Here is a 16,052-nt window from a genome sequence, read left to right on the forward strand (position 1 = left end):
TTTTGCCCGAAATGTCGACTCTCCTGCTCCTCAGATGCAGCCTGACCTGTTGTGCTTTTCCAGCACCACACTCTTGACACTAGATTGAATGAAGTACAGGTAAATCACTGCTTCACTGGAAGGGAGGTTTGGGGCCTTGGATGCTGAGCAGGGAGGAGGTAAATGGGCAGGTTTAACCTGTGATTAAATGGGAATGGGGTGTGAATAGGGATTGGCGTTTGACACTTGCTCAGTATTGTGAGTGCTACATCATTGCAGGTTCCATTTTTCAAAAGAAAAGTGAAATTGACACACCATTAGAAAATTTAGATGCATGCAAAATGTTACATGACAATGTATCAAATGTTGCAGGAAGTTCTGTCTCCTCATTCCCCACTCAATGTGTGTTACCAAAATAGATTACCCCACTATTTATCTTAATTTTTATTAGTGGGACTGTGTATAAAATAGCAACAACTTTTCTTTAGTGAATCATAAATTCTGCTTCAAAAGCAAAGATTCATGCTAGACATTTGGTGGACAATGCCTTACTTTTCTATTGTAGTCATTGTGTATAAGAACCATTCCCCACAATATCAATATCAGGCACAGGTAGATAAGATATGTTTATTGGTACATACCCATCAGTGCGACGTTCAGTATCATTTAAAACATGCGTCATCCTAAAACAGAAATCCAATTTCCAGTGCTTTCATACATGTAACTGCAAAGCTATTATAAATTATTTTGGGAGGTACTGAGTGAAGTAAACCATATCATGAACGTGTTCCTGTTGACTGGCAAGAAATAAAATAGCAAATACAACAATTCCTATATTACGGGAGTGACTCCTGAAATAATTCACAGAAACAAATCTCACTTAATGCCTCTACAATTCAAGTTTCCTGCATATTTTCCTATGAATAATTCTCAGTCTTTACAGGCAGTTTATTCACCATCACATTCAATTCAAAATTATACCCAATATAAAATCTTTAAAATACATTTCACAATCCAAAGGAAAATGTTTAAGCAGATGCTGTTCTTTGAAATTATGACGCATTAAGTATATGGCAGTAAAGGTTCTTCAAAATTAAGGCACTAACAGGACATTATTCCTGTTAAAGTGTCTTGAGCAGAATAATTTATCTTTTAAAACAGTGCACAATCTATCTGTTAAGTTAATGTTGTCCACCATCTGATAGGAATCCATTTGCAAATGTAAGGCAATATATTTATAAAATTACAAAATATGTGTACCCCAGTAAAGTTACAATCCTGATTGTTTTACTTTCCTTATGCTTCTGTTATTTCTAGCTGTTATTTCACCATTAGAAAATTCATGAATAGTGAACCACTATGGCTTAGCAAAAATGCATAGATCAAGAGTGAAACACTGTTCGTTTTTTTCCTCAGTTCTACACATTTTCATTTGAAGCATTTAGAACAGTAAAATTCCTAAGTACTTATATGAGGAGTTCACCAAACTTTGTCGTCTTAAACACAAAGGACTTTAGGCCTGTAGGTCTCTCAACAGAGCTACAATGAAGGCATGAATAGTTTGAAGAAATAACAGATTCAAGACATCATTGATCTTCTCAAGCATTTTACACCATCTTCAAAGTAGTTCCATCTTGTCCCCTTCTTGTACTTTCAGTACTTTGATTCCACGCCTTCCCTCCAAAATAGCATGAAATTATTCCCGCAAGTGCAACTGCCCTATCCCTTACTTATTTAAATGATACAATAATGAAAGCTCAGTGAGCTATTCCACAATGATCTATCTTGGTGTTCAACTGATTACAGGAAAACAAAACAGCATCTTATTTATAGCTATGCTTTATCCATTGCAATTGTAAAAAAAACTATGATAATGTGGGTAACACACAGTGAATAGTCTTCTGTATAATTAGATCACAGCAGGAATGGGGAACTGTGGAATGGAGGCAAGAGTTAAACAAAAATTGCAACCCTGACATTTGCAATGTTTGCATTGGAAGGAATTGAATCCGTTTTGCACTACTTTGTGACCTTCAAAAAGCTGGTTTCTTAAAGAATCTTGGACCCTATTCCTCTGGAGGTTAGCTGAAATATGAAACAAAAATCAAGGTCAGCAGAACGTTGACATCTACTTGAACACAGTAGCTAAAATATGAAAAGAAAAATCTGCCATAAGCAGCAAAGAGTTAAGAAAATAATGCATTTTATTTGAACAGCAGAATAATCGATTATGTCTCTCAATTTGGATCCTTTGATTAGCAGTTTTAATTATTATTTCCAGGTAATTGCAAAAGGAATGCATAGTTTTTTTCTTCTGTAATATTTTGTGTCTCAATCTGTCCAATTTAGATCTTTTTGTTCCGTTCTAGACTTCTTGTAACTGGCAACTCTGTAGTATCTTACAGTTGTGGCAGGAATACCAGGAATTCTACTGTTTAATGTGCAACAGGGCATCACTGGATGATCAGCTTCTTAAATACTTTAAATGGAAGAATTAAGGATGAGCAATTACTGCTGGTTTTGCCAGCAACATCCACATTTACTTGAATAATTTTTTTAAAATATCTATTTCATCAGCAATGCCTGTTACGTCCATTTTACCTCCAAAACTTTTCTTTTAATTCTTTACATCACACTAATAGGAACCCTTAGGAAGTAGCAACCATAATATGGTAGAGTTCAGTCTGGAGTTTGAAAGGGAGAAGGCAAAATCGGATGTAATGGTGTTACAGTTGAATAAAGGTAATTATGAGGGCATGAGAGAGGAACTGACTAAAATAGACTGGAAGCAGAGGCTAACCGGGAAGACAGTAGAGCAAAAATGGCAGGAGTTTGTAGGTATAATTGAGGACACTGTACAGAGGTTCATTCCCAAGAAAAGAAAGATTAACCGGGGAGGGATTAGACAACCTTGGCTGACAAAGGAAGTCAGGAAATGTATTAAAGAAAAAGAGAGATAATATAAAGTGGTTAAGAACAGTGGGAAATCAGAAGATTGGGAAGGATACAAAAGCAAACAGAGGATAACAAAGAGTGTAATAAGAAATGAGAGGATCAAATATGAAGGTAGGCTAGCCAGTAATATTAGAAATAATAGTAAAAGTTTCTTTCAGTACATAAGAAACAAACGACAGGCAAAAGTAGACATTGGGCCACTTCAAACTGATGCAGGAAGCCTAGAGATGGGAGATAAGGAAATAGCAGGAGAACTTAACAAGTACTTTGCGTCAGTTTTCACAGTGGAAGACATGAGTAATATCCCAAAAATTAAAGGGTGTCATGGGGCTGAGTTGAGTATGGTTGCCATTACGAAAGAGATAGTGCTAGAAAAGTTAAAAAGTCTTAAAATTGATAAATCTCCTGGCCCCGATGGGATACACCCTAGAGTTCTGAGAGAGGTGGCTGAGGAAATAGCAGAGGCATTGATTGAGATCTTTCAAGAGTCACTGGAGTCAGGAAAGGTCCCGGATGATTGGAAGATGGCTGTTGCAACCCCCTTGTTCAAGAAAGGATCAAGGCAAAAGATGGAAAATTATAGGCCAATCAGCTTAACCTCGGTTGTTGGTAAAATTCTAGAATCCATCATTAAGGATGAGGTTTCTAAATTCTTGGAAGAGCAGAGTCTGATTAGAACAAGTCAACATGGATTTAGTAAAGGGAGGTCATGCCTGACAAACCTGTTGGAATTTTTTGAAAAGGTAACAAGTAGGTTAGACCAGGGAAACCCAGTGGATGTGGTCTATCTAGACTTTCAAAAGGCCTTTGATAAGGTGCCACACGGGAGGCTGCTGAGCATGGTGTTCGAGGTGAGCTGCTGGATGGATTGAGGATTGGCTGTCTGACAGAAGGCAGAGAGTTGGGATAAAAGGTTCTTTTTCAGAATGGCAGCCGGTGACGAGCGGTGTCCCGCAGGGTTCGGTGCTGGGGCCACAGCTGTTCGCATTATATATTAATGATTTGGATGAGGAAACCGGGGGCATTCTAGCGAAGTTTGCCGATGATACGAAGTTAGGTGGACAGGCAGGTAGTACTGAGGAAGTGGGGAGGCTACAGAAGGATCTAGACAGGTTGGGAGAGTGGTCCAGGAAATGGCTGATGGAATTTAACGTGAGCAAGTGCGAGGTCTTGCACTTTGGCAAAAAGAATAAAAGCATAGACTACTTTCTAAATGGTGAGAAAATTAATAAAGCCAAAGCACAAAGGGATCTGGGAGTGCTAGTCGAGGATTCTCTAAAGGTAAACATGCAGGTTGAGTCCGTGATTAAGAAAGCGAATGCAATGTTGTCATTTATCTCAAGAGGGTTGGAATATAAAAGCAGAGATGTACTACTAAGACTTTATAAAGCTCTGGTTAGGCCCCATTTGGAGTACTGTGTCCAGTTTTGGTCCCCACACCTCAGGAAGGACATACTGGCACTGGAACGTGTCCAGCGGAGATTCACACGGATGATCCCTGGAATGACAGGTCTAACATATGAGGAACGGCTGAGGATACTTGGATTGTATTCGTTGGAGTTTAGAAGATTAAGGGGAGACTTAATAGAGATGTACAAAATAATACATGGCTTGGAAAAGGTGGATGCTAGGAAATTGTTTCCGTTAGACGAGGAGACTAGGACCCGCGGACACAGCCTTAGAATTAGAGGGGGTCATTTCAGAACAGAAATGCGGAGACATTTCTTCAGCCAGAGAGTGGTGGGCCTGTGGAATTCATTGCCACGGAGTGCAATGGAAGCCGGGACGCTAAATGTCTTCAAGGCCGAGATTGATAGATTCTTGTTGTCTAGAGGAATTAAGGGCTACGGGGAGAACGCTGGTAAGTGGAGCTGAAATGCGCATCAGCCATGATTGAATGGCGGAGTGGACTCGATGGGCCGAATGGCCTTACTTCCACTCCTATGTCTTATGGTCTAATAATCATACAAATGCAAGGTTCCCAAGACTTTCATCTACAATAGGATCTGTGTACTGACTGCAACTTACCGGGTACTGGGGAGTTTGGTGAATTGAGAGAATTAGGGACAAAGGGAAATAGGTGCCCTTTGCTCTTTTACATAAACTTCTCTCACCTTGTTGGAATTGGTTTTACTCTCATCTTTGAATATTCACTTTATAGACATAGGAGAAGAAACTAATTGGTAAGCAATTCTTCTTTCCAATCTTCAGTTTAGAATAAATTGTCCAAAAGTAACCTTAAGGTATGCTTGATCAACTCAGCTACATGGAATCCTGTGGCATGCAGGGAGATGTGAATCCTTCATGTGACCTAGGTGAGCATACGTGCCATAGTCACCAGCTGGAGAAACTTGAGGTCTTGTTTTGGAGCATGACTGGCAGCTGGTGTTACTGTTTAGTATTTTTGAAGGAGAGGACTACAAGTGGATAGCACTCTTGGGAGGTCGTCACAACACAACAGAGGAAAATGCAGGCGGATAGATAATGGGTGTCTGCTAGAGAGTCCAAGAGAACTAGGAAATTGTCTTGGGCACTCCTCCATTACTTTTTGTGCTGATTGGTTTTCCATTCCGGATTGGGAAAAGGGTAATAGTTCCACAAAGCAACAGCTAAGTCCATAGCACTGAGATGGCACAGCAATACAGAAGGAAAGGAAGAAGAGCAGTCATGAAAAGGCATTCGATAATGAAGAGATTTCTGCAGCCATAGGAAGGTATGTAGCCTCTCTGGTGTGACTCAAGGATGTCACAGAGTCCCTACAGGACATTCTTCTGGGAAATGCTGATCAGCCAGAAATTGCAGCCCACGTTAATAGCAATGACATAGTTAAGAAGGTGGAAGTGATCCTGTTGTCAGAATTTCATGAGCTAGGTAGAAAATTATCAAGAACAGCCTCTTCGTGCTATGTACAAATGAGCACAGAATTAGGAGGATTGAACAGATGAAAACATAGCTGGAATGATTGTGCACAACAGGGACTTTAGATTCTTTTGAGGTACAAAATCTTAGCTGGAAGAATTATCCAGCTTTGGCTAATAAGTTAAATATTGATTTAATATGAAGGAATAGGCTTATACAAGTTGTCAAAAAAAAAGTAACAAGCTTGAGGGTTGGGAACATTTCAGAATTCATCAAAGCATGACCAAGAAACTGAATAAAAGCAAATTACTGCGGATGCTGGAATCTGAAACCAAAAGAGAAAATGCTGGAAAATCTCAGCAGGTCCGGCAGCATCTGTAAGGAGAGAAAAGAGCTGACGTTTTGAGTCTAACTGACCCTTTGTCAAAGCTTTTTCTCTTTTGGACCAAGAAAATGAAAATGAGAAAATAGGATAGGGTGAAGTACCAGAATGTGAGTAATCATTGAAGCAGCCTATGTCATAGTGGCTTTTCAGGGAGTTAGGAGTCCGGATGCTCAAGTCGACAGAACATCTGACTTGCCATCTGAGGCTCCACTGTTCAAGATCCTGTTTAGGCGATGCTTTTGTGCATTCGTGCCTCTGGGTTGTTGGTCTAGGGGACTTAGGGGCTTGTTAGCCAGAGGTCCTGGGATCAAATCCTGGACGAGCCCAGTTTGTTACAGAACTTAACCCTGAAAAATGAGAGGAGATACATTTTGGAAGGAGTAATTTACAATAAAGTATTCAATGAATGCATGACACTATGAAGTTCTGTGGAACCAAAGGACCTTGTCATGTTTGTCCATAGATATCTGAAGGTGGAAAGGCATTTTAGTAGGGTAGTGAAAAAGGCATATGGGACATTTGTCTTTACCAATCGAGGGACAGATTACAAAAGGAAGGAAGTCATGTTGGAGTTTATAGAAGATTGGTGAGATCACAGCTACAGTACTGAGAGCAGTTCTGGTCTCCACATTACAGGAGGAGGTGCAAAGGAGATTCACCAGGATTATGCATGGGATGGAAAATTTAAGTTATGAGGAAAAATTGGATAGGCTTGGGTTATTTTCATTGAAGCAGGGAAGACTGAAGGGCAATCTGATTGAAGTGTACAAGATTATGTGAGATATGGACATAGTAGTTAAGAAGCAGCTGTTCTCCTTAGTTGAAGGGCCAGTCACAAGGCAATATGGGTTCAAGGTGAGGGGCAGGAGGTTCAGGGGAAAGTGAGAAAAAGTATATTTACCCAGAAGGTGGATGACAGTTTGGGAGGTGTAAAAGCGAATTGCCTCACATCCTTTAACATGTACCTGAATGAGCACTTGGCAAGTTATAATATCCAAGGCTATGGGCCAAGAGCTTATAAATGGGATTAAATTGAAGGTCAGAGTTTTCTCATGTCTCAAACTTTTCTGCACTGGATGACTCTGTGATTCAATAAGTTTTTAAGCTAGGTCTTTACAAGAGATTCCAAGTTCTTCTCTTTCTAAGTTTTTAATAAGCTTTGATTGATAAGCACTGTATCACTCCAGTGTGGGGAACTGCTGTAGAATCCATGGAGTCAGTCTCAAATGCATATGTTATTTGACGTTGGGTGTCTGACTACAGTATGTGTGTTACTCATATTTATCTCATGTTAATTCTAGATTGCTGAACATAAATTGTATAGATGTTATAGATTATATTTCTGTTCCAACTTTATGTTGTAAAATGTATTGTTTATTCAAAACTGTGGAATCTTGTCCAATTTTGAAAAAAAATTTACTGGCTCCTAACCAGTTTATAATGTAAATTTTGCAATCTAGCCTGGGATTATACCAGCACATTACTGAAAGCTAACATGCAGGAGAAATTAGGAGAAAAAATGGTATGTTAGCCTTTGTTGTTAACAGGATTTGAATACAGGAATAAAGAAATTTTGCTGTTGTATGGAACTTTAGTGAAATAGTATCTGGAGTACTGTGTACAGTTTTGAACTCCTTATCTGTTTAAGGATAAACCTACCATAGGTGAAATGCAACTTAGGTTGACCAGACTGATTCCTGGAATGGTAAGACTATCCAATGAGGAGAAGTTGTGAACTCTGGGCCTATATTCTCTCAAGTTTAATATAAAACAACAGGTGATCTCATTAAAACACATAAAATTACTACAAGGCTTAATTGGGTAGATGGAGAAAGGATGCTTCCCCTAATTTGGGATGTGTGTGAGTGAGCGTGTTCCTGCACGTGTCTCTAGGACCATGGGACAGAATGTCAGATTAGAAGGACTGAGGTGAGGAGGGATTTCTTCACTCAGGGTGATGAATTTTGGAATTCTGTACCATGACGGCTGTGGAGGCCGGACATTAAGTATGTTTGAGGAGGAGGATGATAGACTTCTGGATATCAAAGATATCAAGGGATATGAGACAGTGTGGCAAAATGGTACTGTTGGAGAAGATCAACCATGATCTAGACAGAGCACAATCGAGGGACTTAATAATCAATTCCTGCTCCAATTTTCATGCCCCTAAATCCTTATGCACTAATTCTGCTGTGACACCAAATCCCTCAGCTATTATTTTATTAGTTTGTAATACTCATATATGACTTAACTGTACTTTATAAAACTGCAGTAGCTGGTATGTTGAGCTGGCTCAGTGGTAGTGTTCTGCTTTTGAGGTAGAAGGTTTGAGTACACAGTCTAGTTTGACATTTCATTGCATTACCAAGTTAATGCTGCATTTTTGGTGATAATGTTTTCTTGAACAATTATTAAAAGTAGATTAGATTAGTATGTACAGGTGAATAAGCTGTTTGAAAAGGAACAGAAAAGTTGTCTCTATGGTCTAGCCAGCATTTATCCCTCAACTAACATTAACAAAACTGATTAACTAATCATATGTTTTAAAACTATTTGTACGATCTTGCGTATAAACAGGCTTGTGCAGGAGATAAAATATCTAATAAATAATATAGAATGACAATAAGAGCACCAGATGTATTTAATTCATCATCATGCGCATTGAGAAATCCCATGAACACTATATATTGCAAGTTTCTTTGTTTTTGATGTTCAAAATGGGAGAAGTAGTTAACCCACTGCTTTTATTGCATTGACTTAAAGGTCTTACTTTAAGACTGCAGAATTTCAACTTTTTACTGCATAATCCTTCAGCTTCATCCTTCTATGAAAACATTTAAAACCCTTAGCAGCAATCATAGGGGATTAATTTAGAGCTATGGTCCACAGGTGTAAGAGTGGCATAAGCAAACTGTAATACTCAAATGAACTGTTATCTTCATGCTCATTGATTTAGTGAATAAATCAATTTAATTTCACTTGTTTCAGATGACAGGATATTCTTCAGTGTTTGTGGGACCATATTCTATGATTTTATTCACTTTTCCATGAAAATTGGAAATCAATGAATTCCATTTTGTCACCTTCCAGAAATACAGACCAGAAGAAAACCTTCAACCTAATATATTACCTGGGCTTGATTGGAACAACATGTTTGGCAGGTTTGCGAAAAGATTGATTTGGCGCTGATCTTGTGGAGGAAGTCCTGGGAGAGGCACGCACAAAGGTGGAGACTGTTGGATTCTTAGGAATCTTCTTCATTAAATGTCCAATCCATCTTTTTTGTTCATCCTGAGAGCATGCCAGTAGCAACATTTCCCTAGCTGTGCTAACGTCATAATTCACTAAGGAGAAAACACACACATTAAGCAAAGGTCAACATATAAAATTCTACATTTAATTATTTTGCAGTCTGATGAATAAAATTAGTTCCCATATACTTGTCACAAACTTTCTCAGCAGGCACTCTGAGAAGCACTGTAGAGTTTCTGGTTGATTTGAACGATATCCCAAGGAATGCCTCATCTCTGTTTGGCATTTTACTAGAGGAGAGGTACAGGTCATAGCTCACACCTTACAAATCTGTGCAATGGCATCCGAATTTATCTATGTTCTACCACTCAGAATTACTTTAAACTGAGTTCCATTAACTTTCGCTCATCAAGAAACATAATAAAACACTAACGTGACAAGTATTTACTATGAGACATGGAGATTAAATATTAATTGTGAAAAATATCTCTCAAAGCTAGGTTGAATGTTACAAGACAGTTTTGTTCCTACACATTTTAACTTTAATGAAACATTTAGAAACCAAGGTATAATATTATTTTCCAATGGTAGAGGAATTCTCATCTGAAAAAGAGGCACTACAGCAAGCAAAACATGGGATACAAAATAAACTTCTGCTGGCCCTACACAAGAAGGCCACTTCAAAGCTCAGAGATAATACAAAATGATAGAGGTACTCTATTTGTGCAACTGACCCATCAATGTCATTGCCATTATAAGCCAGAAGCAACATTTGAGGACACAAAAATATAAAAGATATTAATTTGAGATCTTTCATATTTGGAAGTGCAATATTATTGTATCTTTCTCAAATCAATTATAGGTTTTGGAATGTCTTGCAGAAAGAAATTTAAAAAGAGAAATTCCAATTGCAAAACCTATGCAGAAACAGAACTTCACAGAAAATAGTCAGACATTCCAGTTACATTCAGTTGTGACAAAATAACAAATGCAAGCATTGATGGCTAGTGTGTTGGAAATTAACATGTTTGTGGGACATTGGTTGGGGGGAGGCGAAGAGTTGGCAGCATGTTGTATTGGTGAGAACACAGGCTGTGTGCCTGGTGTAAATTATACTGCAAACAACAAGTAACTGCTATCCATGCCTCAACTCACGTGGTTAAAAAATTTCATCTTTAGCCAGATTGGCTAATCATTTCAGACAAAAAGGTGTATTTGTCCTTCAACAAAGCCTGATTTTATGTCAAAGAAATAATTGATGGCATACAAAATTTACTAGAAAAGACTTCTGGAAAATACAGCAATTTGTTTTAAAACAAATGTTTTAATCATGTACAGTATGGAATTTGCAATGTTTTTCTAATTGTGTAATTCATCCATTTGTAAATAAATTACAACTATTATTTTTAGCTTGAGTATATTGGTCAAGCAGTGTAAAAATAGACAGGAAATCAGTGTGCAGTTCATGAGACACTGAATCTTATGAATCGCATTGCAGAGTATCATATTCAGTTACACGGTCAATATGTAAATTTCAATTTATGAGGAATATCTGTCCCCATATGGAAGCATAAGTGGTTATGTTAATTGACTAGTAATTCAGAAGCCTGGATTAATGATCCAGAGACATGAGGTTCAAATACTGCAATGGCAGTTTGGAAATTTAAATTCAGTTAATTAAATAAATCTGGATAAAAAGCAATGGTGACCATGAAACTACAGGAATGTCATAAAAATTATCTGAAGGACGTCTGCCATTCTTACCCTCTCCCGCTTATACATGACCAAGGACCCACAGCAGTGATGTGTTTTGTTACTCTTACGTTATGTGTAGGGTATTTAAAGGCCAAATAGATTGAGCTAGGCACTGGTTGCAATAAAGACATATCCAGCACAGGAGACCCTGCAAAGTCCTTAACATGAACATCTGGGAACCTGTGCCAAAATTGGAAAAGATGTTCTTCAGACTGGACAAACAACTGTCTAACATAATCCTACTCACAAGAAGCCTAATTTTCAACTATGTCCCAGATTCTTCCATCACCATCCGAGAGTTATTTTCTATCCCATCAGACACAATGATAGTCAGGGAGGGATTGGTTCTGGGAGTTCTGAACACTGATTCTGGAAAACAATGATATCTAAGGTGCAAGGAAACTTTCTGCTGATTACCACCCACTGAATTGCCAGCTAATGGATCAGCACTCTTTTTTGTTGAATATCATTTGGAAGGAACACTGAGCATAACAGGGCTTGGCATGTACACTAGGTGGCGTATTTTAGTATCCATCACAATGAGTGGCTTGGCCACATCACAGCTGACTGAGCTTTGAAGGTCATAGCAGCCTGTGCTGGGTTGTTGCACGTTGTGAGATAACAAACACAAAGGATAAAGCTACGTGACCTCATCCTCACCAGTCTAGTTATCCCAGATGCATCTGTAATAGTGTTGGTTTAAACAATCACCACAGAGTCCACAATAAACAGAGTACCATCTTTCTGCTAAAGTCTGCCTCTAATGGCATTATGGTATTACCGCTATGCCAAATAGAATAGATTCTGAATTGATTTAACAGCTGAATACAAAGTACTGTGGGTCACCTGCAGCGTCAAACTCCACTGCGATCTGTACCTTGGCTTAGCATATTCCTTATTCTATCATTACCAAAAACCATGTTCAATGAGAGATCAATATGTTGAAGTTACATCAGACTAAATGCATGCTAAATAGAAGGTCTGTCTGTAGCCATATTGCAAAGTGGCTTCACAACCAACAGAACAGGTCACAGCTGTTTCATCAATTTGCAAATGTTGTTGGACAACTTAACAACTAATGCTATTAGGAGGCTCCATAAACATTACCATCCTCAATGATGAGAAAAGTTGTCATGTAAAAGACATGGCTGAAGTGTTTACAATCATCTTCAGTCGGAAGTGTTAGGAAGATAATCCATCTTGCCTTCATCCCATAACATCACAGAAAACACCTGAAACCAGTTAATTCTACTCACTTCACATGAAGCCAAGAAATAGGTGAGTGCAGTGAAAACAGCAAAGATCATTAGCATGTCAAATTCCAGCTGTAATGCTGAAGACTGCTGAATGCACCAAAACAAGCTGCACCTATAGCTAAAAACAAAATACTATGGATGCTGGAAATTGCAAACAACTGGAATGCTGGATAAACTCAGCAGATCTGGCAGCATCTGTGCAGAGAGAAAGAAGAGTTAATGCTTTGAGTCCATAATGACTCTGCAAAGTTTCTCCAGCATTCTCTGTGTTTGTTTCACCTGTAGCTAAGCTATTACAGTATAACTACGACACACATCTTCACAAAGTGAAATATTGCCCATATATATTCTGTCCACAATGATAATACATGATAAATAAAATTAGGAAAATTACTGTTCTGTTAACCCACTCCACATCATCAATGAAGTCATAGATGATGTCAATGATAGTGTCATTAAGTATCGTTTACTTGTTGATGCTCAGTTTGACTCAGACCTCATTATAGTCTTGAACCAAATATGGAAAAAAGTGTTGAATGCCAGAAATGAATTGAGAGTGACTCCCTTTGATATTAAGACAGTTTATGAATAAGTGTGATATCAAGGAATCCTAGTAAAATTGATGTCATTTGGAATCTCAGGTGAAAACTCTCCACTGATGAGAATCACATCAGCATAATGGAAGATGGTTGTGGCTTTTGAACACCTTTAATCTCAAACCAAAGACACCATTGTGGGAGTTCCTCAAGACAGAGACCTTGACCAAATCACTTTCATTTGCTTTATCAATGACATTCCCCCTGACTTAAGATCAGAAATGGGATGCCCGAATGAAATCAATGTTCAATTCCATTTATCTTGTCAGGTAATGAAGTAGTTCGTGCCTTCATACAAGAAGATCTGGATAGACTTCAGGCTTGGACTGAATAGTGGCAAGTGACATTCACATCAAGCGAGAGTTAGGCCATTATCATTACCAAGAAGAGTGAATCTAACCATCTCTCCATAATATTCACCAGTATTACCATTGTCAACTCCCTCACATAAATATCCTGGGGATGTCACAAGAACATCACTGACCAGAAATTTAACTGGACCAGCCACTTGAATATTATGGCTAGAAAGGTTGTTCAGAGTTTGGGTGTTTTCAGAGTCTCCTTCCGAATTCCCAAAGCTTTTCAACCATCCACAAAACACTAGTGTAAGTAAATATTTTTCACTCACTGAGGTTACTGATTGAGGAGTTTAATACCACATTCAGCAACTTAAACATTCGCTACATCCATCAATGGTGTGCTAGAACTGCAATAGGTACCATCCATAAGATGACCATAGTGATTCACCAAGCTTCATCATCAGCATTTCCTAAACCCACAAGCTTCACCACTGACAAGAACAAAGATGCAAGCACATGGAAACACCTCCACTTGGTGCAATTTCTCCTCAAAGATAAAGACAATCCCGACTTGAAACTATGTACCTAATGACTAGAAAGTCCAGACTCCAGGTCACTGTTTAACAATATGAGGTAGGCCATTTCAGACCAGGAAAAAGTGAAATTTCTTTACCCAGAGATTGGTGAGCCTGTGATTTTCTCGCACAGGAAATGGTTGAGGCCAAAACATTGAATATTTTCAAGAAGAAATTAGATACAGTTCTTAGAGATAAAGAGATAAAATGGTGTAGGGAGAAAGTAGGAATAGGGTACTGAGTTGGATGATCAGCCATGATCACAATGAATAGTGGAGCAGGCTCGAAAGGCTGACTGGCCTATTCTTACTCATATTTTCTATGTTTTCATCGCCTTTCCTTCATTGCCACTTGATTAAAAACCCTGGAACTCACACCTAACAGCATTTTAGGAGGATCTATATTACACAAATTGTAGCAATTCAAGAGGAACATCATCAATTTTTAAGGATAATCAAGGATATGCAATAAATGCTGGAATTCATAGAGACACCTACATCCCACAAATTAATTTTTTAAAATCTGCTTTAGCAGATACGGTCTTTTGCTGTAAACATGAAGAATGTTGGGTAAAGTTAGCGTAATTTTAGTTTTGATCATGTAAAATACTAAATACCTTTGCATGGCACAATCACATCTTCCTTTTTATCCAAATGATCCTTATGGCACTTAACATGGCATCGTCTGCATTCCAGTGCAGCTGGTGGTTTGAAGACATGCCATAGAGGCTTTGCACAAGCTTCACAATTAGTAGGAAAATGGTACAGTGTAGGAATGAATTCATGACCTTTATGAGATATGAAGTCAGGTTTTTCAACTGACTGCACAGCTTCTACTTCTACATCCTTTCGACATTCACCCTCATTGGCATATAATATCTGAAAGGTAACATATTTCACAGATTATTTACACATAAAAACAGAATAATTTAAATAAATGGTTCAAACTACAAAGTTAAATACATAAAAGCTTGCTACATAACTGTCAAAAACAGAAACATTATGTGATATCAGAGACACAAGGGGAATCAACCCACACATTTGGACTCACTCCGCCCAATTCCTGTAACTGTAGGAAACATGAGCAAAAGTCCAAATGGATGTTCAAGTTATTATTTTCCATATTAGGGCTCTTCTGTAGCATTGTTCATGGTGCATCGTAGGGTAGTGTGGGTTTACACTTATTGTCATTCAGACCATGTGCTCTCAGGTGAGCCAGAGATGAGGCAGGTAACAAAGCTTTTCTGCCCCTTACCCCATGTTGTCCAACTCTGAGCTCTCTATATTTTCTCCTATTTTCTTAAAGGGGTCTTTCACGTTGACCAATCTTCTTTCCTCACTTTCTGCCCAATAACTGAATTAAATATGCTTTGTCTTCTCATTCTCTACAAGAGAGGATTTCTTTTCTCCAATTGTCTCTCTTTGACTTGGGACCTCTTCCACTGCCCTTACTCAACTGGGTAACCCAAGAAGATATCTCTGAATGAGATGCAGTGCGGTATTGCGAGGAGTAGACCCACATGGCCCGATGACCCATTGTGTACACTACCACAGAAAATCCACTAATGTTTAAAACAAAAACATATTTAGACTTCGCTCATGTTTGCTACTATTTACAACTGTGCTCCCATTCTCCAAAAAGCATCTGAGGCTGTTTTTGTCTATTTTCCAGGCTGTAGTTTTGCTGAACAAGCATTCGTCAGATACATACAAGAGCAGATATAATTACTAGGCTACTAATTATGTTACTCATTCCCAAATAATCTTACATTAGGGGCCTGCAAACAATTTTCATAGACCCTTAAACCTTTCGAGCAATGAAAATGTTTGAAAATTTGAGAGTTAGTTTTCTCTTCCAGATCTGCTTTCCCTCTTGCATTGATTTAAACCAATTTAGCAGCTTTCTCTTCTCTTTGGAATAATTATCTCTATCAGTAACCCCTTTCTCTTTTGCAAATCTATCAAGATGTGTTTTCTGTTCTCCTTGACAGCTCCCTCAAACATCTTTGTTTTCTTTCTTTCTGTCTCTTATAGCTTTTCCATTGCAATTAACCAGAACTTAATATAGGAAGCAACTTCCTCACCTTGTTCCTCTTGAAGTTTGTAGTTTATTAGCAGCAACTGAGTTCATCATAAGGCCAC

The 16,052-nt window shown here is 38.4% G+C and overlaps 1 protein-coding gene across 1 annotated transcript in view; it reads right to left on the reverse strand.

Annotated features, from left to right (window-relative positions):
• Positions 1 to 587: 587 nt before the first annotated feature.
• Positions 588 to 16,052, reverse strand: part of rock1 (Rho-associated, coiled-coil containing protein kinase 1) — a 207,983-nt gene continuing 192,518 nt past the window's right edge. The window contains exons 31-33 of the mRNA XM_043688241.2: positions 14,528 to 14,789; positions 9,309 to 9,522; positions 588 to 2,064 (exon numbers count right to left, since the gene is read on the reverse strand). Coding sequence (XP_043544176.2) covers positions 2,061 to 2,064; positions 9,309 to 9,522; positions 14,528 to 14,789 — 480 coding nt within the window. The 3' untranslated portion in view covers positions 588 to 2,060. The remainder of the gene's footprint in view (positions 2,065 to 9,308; positions 9,523 to 14,527; positions 14,790 to 16,052) is intronic.

Source organism: Chiloscyllium plagiosum, unplaced genomic scaffold, assembly GCF_037043375.1.
Source record: "Chiloscyllium plagiosum isolate Xiang-an unplaced genomic scaffold, Cpla_swu_hap1 HiC_scaffold_4, whole genome shotgun sequence".
Classification (NCBI taxonomy): Eukaryota; Metazoa; Chordata; class Chondrichthyes; order Orectolobiformes; family Hemiscylliidae; genus Chiloscyllium; species Chiloscyllium plagiosum.